Here is a 14,709-nt window from a genome sequence, read left to right on the forward strand (position 1 = left end):
AAGAAAACTGGTAAAAATTGTTTACACAAATAAATTGTAGACAAACTTAAATATTTTAAAAACCTTAATATAATACAGTAGTAACAGGAAAGCGTAGAAAAACGTATCATTACAATATTATTATTATTATCTATGTCATATTATATTGTCAGGTTCTTGTAAATCTAGAATTTAATAGGATAGGATGTATGTAAATTACAAACATTAAAGATATACTATTATTACCCTGCACATCTTTAATGTTAAACTGAAGATAACATCTTGTATAAGACTTTATTCTTAATGCTAAAAATGTTGCTTATATTTTTGACACAAATCTGAACATTTTTTTTAAAGGAATGATAAGGGTATAAATTTTAATTTTAAAGTTTTGAGTATGGTTCTACTGCACTTAATATAGACTGTCAGTGTTAGATGACCGAGGCTTTTTTATTTTGTCAAAGTTCTTGATGACTATATCATGCAATGTTGAGTAGCGATTACGAATTTCATGCATGGTAAGGGACATGGATAAGTATTGCCTTTCGTCCAATTCTTCAACAGCACACCGGTAGTCTTCAATATACGGGTACTTGCAAACCTAAAAAAGTGATTAAATTATAAAATTACTAAAATCTTACTAATTTTTCTTTTATCTAAAACTCAAAATGTAATGAACTTGTTATAAATTGTTACATATTAACTGATTTATGTATTCAATTGAAAATGTATTATTTTATAGTTTTGTTTGTGTTACATATTGATTCATTTTTATAAGTTTAATTAAAACAATTTTATCTAAAATCAAACTTTACATTGCATATTTTAATATAATAATACATATAATGTCTTAAATGCATATTATATTCTAATCAAGTTAAGTGTAAATAATGGGTGATTCCTTAATTAACCCTTTTCATATTTAAAGACTCTTAGAATACACTTTGCTTATTGTGAATTTTATTTATATTGTTTATTTAAAAAAAAAATGTATATATCCAAACCCATACAAAAAAAGTTACTCTAATAAAATGTAGGTATTTATTTTGTTTCAATCAAAAACATAGTTAATATGGTATTATACATAGCTATGTTCTTTCAGTGGTATCGTTGAAAATGTAATTTTGCTTCAAAATTGTCGAGATAATTTAATATAGAACTGTGTTTACTATCTCAATATATTTATCTTGTTATTTTACAAAAATGCCTTATTGTTATTAATCTTTAAGATAATGTAGACTAGTATATTTATATTATTGAAGGAATTGTTGTATCTATCCGATTAGCAAACATCTAAGCCCAAAATCATATCTATTAACTGCTGAGATCTAAAATTACTGATATATAACTTTTATTTTTGCAACACACATTAAATAGCAGAAAGAATAATAGTATCAAAATGATTAACAATATTATTAGTATTGTTATGAACTTGAATAAAGGCATTGCAATATTTTAGTCAGGACTATACAGGATCAGAATTATTTTAACTAGAAGGAAATTGGAATTTTTCTTATCAACTATTAAATTAATTATATATTGTGTGCAAAAAAATAATTTATTTTAAATAGTTATATTACAATTTATTAATATTTTGGTGCAAACCAAAAACTCTAACAAAATAATAAATAAATTACTATTTTTAGACCCAAATATAACGGTAACGGTAATTCCGTATAAATAAAGTATAATTTTAGCATACATATCCTGTAAATTAACCCATAAACTGGAATATAATTTTTATTAGGGATCTTGACTATACAAGTATGAACGTTGAACATTTATTTTTGTTCCTAAAATTATCAATTTTAATTTATAAAAATCCCATAATCAAAAATATTTTTCTTTCTTAATGTTTTGCTCATATTAACAGAATAAAATAGTTACATTGATTAAAACCAATTGGCCAATTGCGATATTTTAAAAACACAAGCTACACCACATTGTACATAATTTTAAATATTAAAACTTATACATACCTTGGAGATAAGTTTACCACGAGATGCATAATAGCGAGACATTTGTTCAAGATAATTGGTTGCTTCTACCTCAACCTGCTGTATCTCAGCAAGAGTATCTTCTTGCACGGATACTCCAAAATTGTTGCCATCTTCAATTTTAGGTATTAATAATGATACCCACATTTTTAACTGAAAATAAGATTAATAAAAGTAATTGTGATAATTAATTAAGTAAATATTAAAAATATTTCACAAACAGCATTGGTGTCTTCAGCTAATTGTTTGATATTGGGTTTAAGAATTTTAATGACTTCAACAATTTTTTTATTGGCTGGTATGAGCATTTGTCCTGGAATTGTATCATGAGAATTTGAATCTAAACGTGGCCTTTTCCCCTGAGTTTTTCCCTCGCAACTAAAATAAAAAATTGTTTAAATTTTTGATAATCTTACATCAAAATACTATATTTATAGCTGTTATTTGTTTATAAGGGTAAAAGGTTAAAACAGATCACATTAATAAGTAGTGATTGCTTTTTACAATACTAATATTTTTTTAACTTACTTGTTTACATTATTTTCTACTTTAACAATTGTAGGGATTTCTAATTTACATTTTATGTCAGTTGCAGCAATACGAAACTCGGGCATTTTGAGTAACTCATTTAAATGTATTATTCGCTCAGGAAATTTTTGAACTATACGATTCTCTGCCTATAATTTTAACATAAAAAAACAAGTATTAGTATATAGTATTTTAACAACAAAACCTATTATTAAAACATTATTTTAGATTAATATAATTATTGTTGTTATAAGTTCCATTCAAATTGTAGTTTAAAAACCTATTGATTTATTACTATTATTATTTATTATTTAAGGTATTTATTTTATTGTATTACACTAAATTTAGTTTCAACGTTTAAAATATAAAATAAAATATTGATTGAATAAGCAGGTATTACAAAAAGGTTCAATAGTTAAAACTTACAAATAACTTAAAAATAATAAATATAGAAACATTTTGTTTACAGTGACTATTTTAAACTGTAATTATTTGAAATGCACCTATGACATAACATACAAATCATGTTTGTCATAGGAATAATCAATAAGTAATAGGAGACGTAAACGAGTAAAGCGTACTAAAACTGTTGCTTTTACAAATATTATTTAATTTTAAAATTAATTTAGACAAAAATGGTAGGAATCTACAGGTAAATTTCATCTTACAAGTAAAAATAGTTTCAATACATACGTCAACCTTCAGTGTTTCATGGAATTCTTTAGCCTGAAAAACATAAACAAATAAATTGTCAATACAATAGAATTTAATGTCGAAAATAAATAATATTTGATTTCTGAAATAAAGAATGTTTGCAACCAAAAATCGTTCAGTTATAAGAAGTACAATCATTTGTAATGGACATTTTCACGAAATGAAATTGTGAAGAATTTTTATTACAAGTTTTAACTGATGATTATCCATGTCGGCGACGAGTTACACGAAGATCGCATTAAATGTCTAAAACGATCTGTACAAATTTTCAACATCTGTTCAATTCACCAATCATGTATTGATTGTTTTCAACTGGTTACTATACTAGGTATATTTTATTTACCTTCTTTGCAGCTTCAGTCTGAGCCATGGTATTCAGCGAGTGAACAATATGGTGATTGATAGTTGAATGAATTCGGATGAAAACGATTCGAATATTACGGTATTTTAAAACGTAATTTGTAATCAAATAACGAAGGTAGCTCCTGTAAATAATTAAAGATTTTATAAAACAAAAGCAATTGCCATGAGAAACGGGTGATGAACGTATTGGCCGTATTCAGTATTGAATGATAGGTTTAAACATTTTCAAATTATTTTCAGGTTATGTTATCACGGTCACGGTATACAAACATTTCTCGTTTTCCCATACAGATAGCGTTACGTTGTCATGTTTTGAAATAAAATATTCATAATAACAAGACGTAACAACATAACATCAATATTCTGATATTCGTAATAATAAGTAACGATATGACAACAATAATAACCGTTTATATTAGCGTTTAGCCGGCTGTCTGGCCTGCGGTCTTGAACGCCTGCTCTCTTGACTAAGTGGTAAATACTTAAAAATAAAAATATTAATTAATTATTTATTAATATAATATTATTTCATTGTACCTACATTCACTTATAAAAGTATAGTTATAATTAGACGTTAAAAAAAAAAATAATAATTCTAGATACCAAGTATAAATAGGTATATTAGGTCTAAAGGTTAAGTCTTAAAATTTAAATGATATAAGTGTATTTAAAGAAAAAATATTGTGCATGATATCCTATAATGACATTAGTTAATTCAAATTTCGAACCCGCCTGAAAGGTTGTGCCACACTGCCGCGTTGCACAGAATGTTAGAATCACATAGTCACCTATGGCTTTTGTCGTCAATTTATTTCTCATCCACTATTCTCTAATAGTCTAATGATTTAGATATTTTCGTGCAATACTAATAATATATAGTGGGTAAATAGATGTTTATTAAAATTGTATATTACATAAATAGGTATATGACATGTGTAATAAATACCAATACAGTGGATTCCGCATAATGTGGACACATTGGGACCAAACTCATTTGCCCACATTAAGCGGTTGGTCATACGAAACCAAATTAGTTAGTAAGTACCAGCTGTACATTGGAATTGGGATCAAATTTATTTTTCCCATATTACGCGAATGCCCGTATATTAACCGGTGCCCACATAAAGCGGAGTCCACTGTATTATACAAAAAAAATAGTGTTAAAATATTTCAAGTATTCAAAGTTATTATTATAATTAACTAACATCTGCACGGCTACACTCTGCAGGTAAATACAAGAATACAATTAAATTGTTTTGTTATGACAGGGTATGTGAACCGTAAACAATGTGTATCCCTCCACAGTCCCGCCAATTTCATAAAAGCTGAGCACGCCAGTACGCCACTGGTCAAGTATGGAGTTGTGAGATGTTATCGATGATCGATTTTGTCTAGCTGGTTCGAGGCCGGCTCGTTTAAAATTACGTTCAAACAATTTTTCAAAGGTAAATATCGACTTGGCTGATTCTGTAGTTTATAGTTTTAAAATAATAACGAGACAAAGCTTGACGAATTTGTAACTTTTTAATACATTTATAATTTATAATAATAATATGTTCATATAATTTTATTCAAATTGAGAAGAATATTATAGTGCTACTTGCAAGTGTTAGCCTTAGAGGAGCCTGGTCTCTTGGAGCCTGGACTCCCGGAGGTCTTAGCTCTTAAACCTTAGGTAGAGCCAGCTGGATATTTGATGTATAAGGGAAACTTAACTGGGATCCCTTATAATTTGGTGGTGGAAATCCAAAACGTACTATTGCCAAAATACTGATTTTTCAGAAGAAGCGATTTTCTGTATCCTGTATCCTTGAAATGTCGGGGAGGGTGCAATCTCCTCAGGCCCTTCCACAAGACCTCAATACTGGTATACATTATAATATTAATTTATTATAACTAGGTGGTATAGGTATATGTTGAATGATGATATTTGTTTAAATAAAATTTGATCTTATATAGTACTGCAGTTTAATAATATTATTTTCTATAGATGTTATAGATAGTTTATACTTTATTACGTATATAGGATGTAATACGTATTCAACGAAAACACTTGTTAGTTAGATAGTTTAAATACTTATATCAAGCGTTTTAAAATACATTTAAAAAATAAAAAATTATACAAAGACTGATTAATTCTAAAATTGCACAAGCGTTACAAATTTTCAGTGTCTTACTCGTTTTTTCTCGATTTTATTAATTGAAAGTTACAAATCTTATAATTAGGTAGGTAAGTAGGTACTAAGTACTAATAGCACTATATAAGTTTCGGTTGGTGGGTTTTGTAATAAGTACCTATAAATTAAAATATAGGTAGTTTTATCACATATATTGTTATTGACGCTAAAATCGACATTTACAGGAATAAAACTCTTGTTGCGAATTTGAAAAACTATATTTTTATTGCATAATGTTTCCTGCAATTCAATTACTACTGAAAGTCATAGTTTTAAATCAAGTAAATAGTATTTCTCTCCTTTAATCCATATTATTATAACATAAAACGCATAACTCGTAGTAGGTACTGTACATTATGTCTATGCGTCATTGCCTCCTCTATTATTGTGGTTTTAATTTATTTCCTGTGACGTACACAATTTTAAGATTTGATTGCTTTGAATACCTATTTTACAGTATGTTGTTATACGATGGGCCTTATTATACCTATTATTTTCATATATCATGACCAATCAATAACGTTTATGTACCTAGTTATTCAGTGGTTAAAGTGGAAAACATTTTTAAGGGGGACTATATTATAATAGTCACCAAACATTTAGGAGCGTTCCCGAGTTCTTACCAAATTCTATATCCAACCGGCTATAAAACATGAAGAACATGTAGGTACCCAGTAATGGTTCGTTGGGTCGGTTACCAGATTATTATAAGGATTAGTATTAGTCACTAATAATACCGCAGAATGTTCAAATACAAGTGTTTAGTTGTTATATACCTAGCCACCTATAATAGATGGTAGCATTGATTTTATAGTACAACTTGTATTATAAAATCAACGGTAGTAGGTACAATTATAGGTAATATTATGTATACATCCACATACCGGATGTGCGTGGTGCGTCTAAATGTTTTATAACTATTACCTCGTATACGTAGGATGAGGAATATTACAGCTATCGAAAGATTGAACTTAAAATTTCACAAAGAAATTCACTGCCGACTCAAAAAACAAATATATGATTGAGCAGAAAATTACTTGTATATAAGTTACCATATCATTAATTTAATAAGGACAATTTATTTTTGGCTGGCTTACATAGCCACAGTCAAAGTCAAACTCTATATGTCATTATCTGTTTTCAAAAATTTTTTTTATTTATACATTTTTTGTATTATACACATTAGCCAAATTTATTTGGATAAAACGAAAACGTGCAAACAATTATTTCATTATATTTCAGCATACCCACATAGCAATAAATATTCTTATCATATTATATGATTATACTTTTTAGAATTGTCGTATATGTGAAGGATATCCGCCAATAAGCTTCAGATATTCTAGGAATATTACTAGAAACTTACTATGTCTCACCTCAGATTTACTTAGATAATACCATATATATCTGCAAACATATTCATTAGATATCTGTATACATGTTCGTTAGATATCTGTAAACAATATCTGACAATCTTCCCAGTATATTCCACTAAAATACTCAAATATATTTAATGTATCCAGAGGAACATTAGAGGAACACATGAAAGAGAATAAAGGAATAAATAATAATTTGATATTTAATATGTATAATATATTTTTGAAAAGTCAATAACATGATAGTCAAAATTTAAAAAAAAGTGTGGCCTTTATTAAAAACGTATCATATAACAAATAAAATTATAACTATATAAAAGTATAGAAAAACAATAGACAACTTGTGGAATAATAAATACTCATCTTTATTGGTTAATTATGGCTAGATATACTTACTTGTATGTAGTTTAATTTGTTCATGTCTTAGGTCTTCAAATTCTGCACAAAAAAAAAACATATAATATTGTTCTTTAAACAAAAAATTAGAACAAATCAAGCTAGATCTTTCGTAAAGGTATACCTACAAATATTTCAGTATACCTACCTGTAGTTAATTCGACTGGGTGACGGGTGTATGAATGCCTAGCACAATAAAATGTCGCCAACGCAACTATACTAAGTTGTATGGGTCACCTTGCAAATTTTACTTCAGTTTCGAAATGTGATATTTTTTGCGTATCTAGCTAATATATATATTATCTACTTATTATTCAGAAACAAAGATCCTATTAACATAAATTGACAACAAATTTTAAAATTTTAAAGTGAAATCATGTCTATATCTCTAGGAAATTCTATTTTAAATGTCTGGTGAAAATGTCTAGTTTCTAGTTGTTTATTTCAAATTACCACATAGAAACAACTAAATAAGTCAAAAACTGGTGTTGTGGAAGTACCTATTTGCATTTTGCATTTACATTTTACTAAGTATTTGTCTAAATAAAAATTAACAAATTCATTAATTATTTTATATTACATGTTCGTATAAATATTTTCAACTTTGTCGAAATTTGAACTTTTTATCGCCGGTATAAACTTTTTAAAAATAATTAAATAAAAATTCGTTCATAACAGAAAAAGCGTTGGTACAACGATATTCCAACATGTGTAATTGTTCCAAAAAAGTAGCTAAGTGATTTATTTTGCTTTTAAAATGTTATAACAAAATATTATAGGTACCTAGAAAAAACATTTCAAATAAACCGAATTTGTTGTTGTTTGTAGACACAATATTTGCAGGTATGTGTTTGTCACTTTGTCACATACACACACGCGTACACACACACACACATCACGCATATGATGCATATCACTATATCAGGGAGTTCGTCGAAAGGGTAGTTTGCATCGCTTGGTTGCTTAAAAGGGTTGTTTTCACAAGGACCAAAATATGATCACCAGTCAACCGTCTTATTGCCGGTTTCGAGGCGTCGAGGATTAGAAAACAGAAACCACACACAAACACACTGTACTATACGTATTACCTACCTATATAATGCTTATATACGCCCATATATATATAAATAATGAATTATTATATACCTATAGCTGGTACTTACGGCAGCTACTTCATCAAAAATACATAACAATAATAGTTGGAACGGGTTCTATATTTTTTCCAAAAGGTGTGATATATGTCTTCTTATAAGCATTGTCCAGTGCGTTTAACGCATCGGTGAAGCTTTTCGGAAGTTTCACACTTCACGCGACGATATTCAGCTGCGCGTCAGCCGGGATATAATAGACAAGCAGGCGCGGTGTGTATATAATAATATATTGTACCGAAGCATTGTGTGAACGTCTTTTTAAGATGAGCGGTGTAACGTGAGACACATACACTACACGAAGACACACAATAACCTGCAGCTATATATTTTGTTGTATGCCAATATGTTGTTCGGGGGATTTTCGCAAACATTCGTAAGACGAATCGGAATTCGAATAAGCGTTTTTAGTTAGTCTACCGTGAAGTTTTGCTCCGGGTCTCACCTCGATCCTTTTTTTTTTGTGTAAAGGTACACCGCGATAAATCCATATAATATGGCTTACTATATATAATATAATATAATACATGTACTTATATATTAGTAATAAGTAGACAAGTAATAATAATTATTATAATATATCGCTACACCTGTACCTTCTTCATTCATGATGCCTGATGGCTTATTCAAGAAGATGCTTTTAAAAAAAATGAAAATATTATAGTAAAGTGAAATCATTTACAAAATTATAATGATGCAAAAACTTTGTTCATCAATGACAATATTTATTTGTATGAGAATTAATTTAATAGTTCAAGTATACATTTTTTTATGTTATTCCTCTCCTTTATACTGAACGCACCACCGCAGCGTTAAAATCTCTAACCTTTTATACGTAAAATAGTATTAGGCCTATTAAGTTAATTTCACTTGAATTAGGCACATGTTAAAATATTATAATATCCATTTGATTTACTAAAAATGGTTTGAATAACATTTAATTACGTATAATGATTAATGAATAAAAAAATCTTTATCGGGCAAAGTGGCCACCTGACCACTAATTGGGTGGCCGGAACGACGATTAAATAAAATCTGTGTTTTAAGATCTAAATATCTAATATACACGGCTGATCTGCATAGTCAAACAAACATAATTTGAAAGCTTTCAAAGAATACTCTGCAGATCACATAACACTATATCGAATAAATATAATCCTGATAATTATTTATACATACTAAAAAATATTCATCACTTCCCTAAAATCAGTAAGGCGAAAAATCGAAAAAATAATACTATAACACGAACACTTGAAACTAGGCAAAATAATATGACTGATGAAGTAATGACAGTGAAATAAGATAATATGAAATAATAATGCCAAAGTGGCGATGTCCCCTATGTTTGCAACGTTAAACAGAGAAAAAACTCAAATTGTCACTTTACTCGCTCTGGCTACTTTATCCTTCTTTTCCCTAGGTTTTTGATAAAAATAATTATTTATAGAATATACAAATGTTTGATATAAAAATAAGCCTAATGAAATGATTGTAAACATTAGGTTTATAATAATGTTAATAATTAAATATAGGTTAATGCACAATGCATTAAAATAAAAAAGTGATCATGGCGGGCGGTAAGAAAATTATTATAATGTTATACACAAAAACAGTTTATTATCTTTTGCGCCAATCTTTGTAGGTACCTACTAGTATATCCACAAAATAAATGAAATAATAAATTATATATAATATTAAGATGTTTTAGCCGTTTAGGTACAGGTAGATATAATTACATATTTTATTCTAACGAAAAAATATAACCTATAATATAATTTTAATATTCAAGTTTAATATTTAAGATTCCGATCTGAAATATTATGCGTACCAAGGTGGATTTAAAATTTAATTTATCACATGGTATAGTGGCTAAGTATTTAAAATAATAATCTAAAAATAGTTAAATAATTAAAATTAACGTTTATCAAAAAATACAAATTAAGAACCGTTAATCGTATTATTAAGACAAAAGTGTAACAATTGTAGAAATCGAGATAATTTCATGTGCTGTAAGCCTGTAGTATATTGTATATCTATTATTTATATTATATTCTCTTTGGAAATAAAATGGGCCAGCAACCAAATTCATACACGTTTTCTTAGTTGCCCAGGAGATATTAATAGCTGCTTTATAAATAATTATAAATGCTTTATAATGTTTATAATACTTTCGCACTATTGCAAATTTTGATTTCATACCGATAATTTTATTGTATAAAAAAGTTATTTTTCTGCAACTTTATAGCAATAATAATTAATGATTGTTCAATAATTTGTTTGTATTTTATTTTCTAAAACGTAATTTTAAAACAGTTCAAAGTAATTTTAGTTTGAAAATAACTAGCACCTACGATAAACTGCATTGTTAAATGTGGAACAACAATTACAAAAACGGATATCATGAATGTGCTTTCAGAAGACTTACGGTAATCTCTCACATAGATACATTATTAAAAAGCAATATACTCGACGGAACAATGAAAGTATTGTTTTTTGAAATAAACCTACTTTAAGTTTTTATACAAAAAAATTAAAAAAAATAATCATTTTAGAAACGTGAATTTTTTCATCAAACATTTATAATAGCATTTTCCAAGCTAAATACAATTTTCAAACTATTTTGGATCTTTTGAGCTGTTTTAGTTTTTTGCCATTTATGTATAATAATATTATATTTGTGGGAAAAAAGCTTAAAAATTCAATACAAGGTTCTTACAAAATTAGATATTTTAACAAAAAAACGATTTTAGTAGGTACTAAGTCAATATTTAAAAAGATATTACACATTTAGATTTTAAACTTTTTGTCATTACTTATAATATTAATTGTGAATGTTCTTCTGTGCTTCTACATTATTATCCGAATTGTACATGCTGCACATGTTTGTCGAGTCAAAATTTGATCTCGTTCTTTTGGCATATTTATTGCACATTATATACAGAAGAACAAAACGTAAACATCCAGTCATTTTCATATGATAACTAATGAACGGCATTTAATTTTAATTTATAAATATTTTATTACTAGCTGTCCCGCACGCGTTGACCGTGCCAAAGATTTGTTTTTTTTTACAAATATATTTTCGTAAAATATGTATAAGATTATAATTCTACTAATTACAATAGTTATTTAATATGTAACCAGTAGCAACCAATTAAATAAACAAAAAAAATATTCTATTTTCATGAACTGAAAAAAATTCACGAGTGACTGAGCACCCCTTTAGCTACCTATAGAGGTTGAAAAATAAGCTATAAAAACCCCCACATCTCAAGGAATCTAATAATATTGATATAACTTTTATTGAACATTTTCGAGTACATTTTTGAGCCTATGAAAATTATACTACCTATCATAATAGATTATCATAGGTATCAATATTAAAATAAAATATAATGCATAGATAAATTGTAACTTAAGGTAGTTACTAGTTATTATTAGGTCGCAATATTTATCATATTATATAGTCATACCTATTAGATATATACCGTATGGCGTATTATACATATGACAATTCCGAACACTACATTAATGACAATTCATTAATTCGATTAAATCAAGTTAAATCATATCTCATAATATGGCAACAATAGCAATCATATTAAAATATTTTTTCACGCTGTGATGGTGTATGCACCTGCTAACTAATCTGCTGGCGCCAAAAAACCACGCCAATTTAACCATGACCACGCCTCGCTTTGACTATATACAATATATCCAATTATATATATATCAAACCGTATAAACCATATAACTATATGGACCGTACCTTACACCCCCCTTTTTATAAAAGAATCGAAGAACTGTAATATATTAGCCTCATCCCTGAGGTCAAACGCATGAAAATAACTATATAGATATAATTATAATATACAATATAGCACAAAAGAAAATAAATTTAAAGAAAAACGTATTTTATATTATAAAAAAAGTTTAGTATTTTTTGTTTTCCAGCGTTTTTAATTTTTCCACAGAAATCGAAAAATACATAGAAAAATAACTCAAATAAAAAAAATAAAATTATGAGTATAGAAATATAAAAATTACTATAGAAAGGGTACTATCCGAAAGGAAAGTATTCAAATTTCAAACGCAATAAATTTATATTATACTTGGCTACTTAGGTACCATTTACTATGACCCTGTTGTCAGTTTATACAATACTAACTGATCCTGTGCACTTCGTTGCCCGTTAAATATACCAACTCTATATGACTCAAACTTTGTATGGTGTATGGTGTTCAAAATTTATCTTAACTTTTCTGTTGCCTGGAATAAAAATTCTGATTCGCAGCAGTATATTATCAGGTATAGGCAATCTACCTGCGGTAGATCGCGGACCCAGTGCGGTTGTACGTAAGTATATGATTTAACTCTAAAGTATCAAAGTTATACTAAGTTTATTTTGATATAATACGGTGGATTAATATAATCAATTAATACATAATCCTAACCTAACCTAACCTAACCGTACTAAAATCCGATGAATAAAAAAAACCAAATTTAACCCTTTTTAAATTAGCCTATCTTCTTCCCAGAGATCTGCACACAAACATTCATTTATGTATAATAATATAGCTGATCCTGTAAACTTCGTGGCCCATAAAAAATGACAAAAAAATTGTGATTGTTCAACTCCTTTTTGGTGTAACTCATTGCAGTAAGTGCAACTCAGCCACCCAGGTAGGCAATGTGCAAAAATTTGATTTGATGCATGCTTGTACCTGATCTGCCCGATTAACCAATAGCAACCAATAATAAATAAATACCATCTCCATTAATTATTTCTCCTATAACCAATAGCAACCATTTATAAACAAATATTTCCATCCTAAATCTCAAAATCCCTGATTGAGCACATCTATTATTGGTCGTAGCGTGATGTTATATAGCCTATAGCCTTCATCAATGAATGGACTATCCAACAACAAAAATAATTTTTCAATTCGAACCAGTAGTTCCTGAGATTGGGGCGTTCAAACACACAAACTCTACAGCTTTATATAGTAGTATAGATAATTAATATAGTATATACTATACTAGCTGTCCCGCGTGCCAAAGATTTGTTTATTTTATAAATATATTTGTAAAACAATGTATATGCAATATTTCTAATAATTATAATAGTAATATAATATGTGACCAATGGCAACCCTATATAAATAAACAAACAAAATATTCTTTTTTTGTGAGTCGAAAACTAAATTCATGTGTGAACTATCTATAGGGTTTGAAAAAAATAAGCTATAAACACCTGCCTGACTCCAAGTCTTACGGAGTCTATTGATATAACTTTTATTGAAAACGGTCCAGTAGTTATTGAATCTTGAGCTAACAGACTAACTGCAGACAGACAGACAAGCATTCATTTTAATATATTTATAAATAGATATAGATTTAATATAAATTACAATGGGCTAGCTTTGTCGCCTTTGTACTTTGTGCAAGGGCATCCACCCAGGAATTTGACAAAGGGGAGGGGAAATATTTTCATTTTTAAATATTTTGTTTCACTGTCCGATTAATGAAAAAGTATTGTTTGTAACATGTTTTCAGTGGTGGTCAATGTCTAGCTATTATTCAGCCATTGATACCACAAACTAACTATTGCAGTATGTAATTATTGCGATCTATGAACATTTAATTTTTTATCAAAAAACTTGTTAAACTTGGCTTCACCCGCACTGAATGGTATAAATGTTTAAAAGCACCGTTCTTATAAGTTTTTACGTTCATAATCGAGTGTAATAAAAATCAATCGGTAAAAATAAATGTTTTTTTTTACTTTTAATTTAAAAAGTATATATTAATATGCGATATTTTATAATATTACATAATGATCTTGATAATTGATCCAGAAAAAAGCCAAGCGGGGGGTGAACTGCCTCTATTTGCATCTCTCCGCGGACACCCTTGGCTTCATGAAGTATATAATAAAATACCAGAAATGGTTGAAATTTAAGATGCTAATGTATACGATTAATAATTATTATAATTGGGTAGCGGAAACCACCGCGTAAACTACAGCCAC

General features: G+C 28.2%; 1 protein-coding gene across 1 annotated transcript; it reads right to left on the reverse strand.

The window, feature by feature from the left end:
* Positions 1-213: 213 nt before the first annotated feature.
* On the reverse strand, positions 214-3,789 carry LOC132947271 (proteasome activator complex subunit 3). The gene is made up of 6 exons (XM_061017529.1): positions 3,562-3,789; positions 3,198-3,230; positions 2,505-2,653; positions 2,198-2,354; positions 1,959-2,129; positions 214-580 (listed from the first exon to the last, which is right to left on the reverse strand). The coding sequence occupies exons 1-6, from the start codon at positions 3,586-3,588 to the stop codon at positions 392-394; spliced, it is 726 nt and encodes a 241-aa protein (XP_060873512.1). The 5' UTR covers positions 3,589-3,789; the 3' UTR covers positions 214-391.
* Positions 3,790-14,709: the final 10,920 nt, after the last annotated feature.

Source organism: Metopolophium dirhodum, chromosome 6, assembly GCF_019925205.1.
Source record: "Metopolophium dirhodum isolate CAU chromosome 6, ASM1992520v1, whole genome shotgun sequence".
NCBI lineage: Eukaryota > Metazoa > Arthropoda > Insecta > Hemiptera > Aphididae > Metopolophium > Metopolophium dirhodum.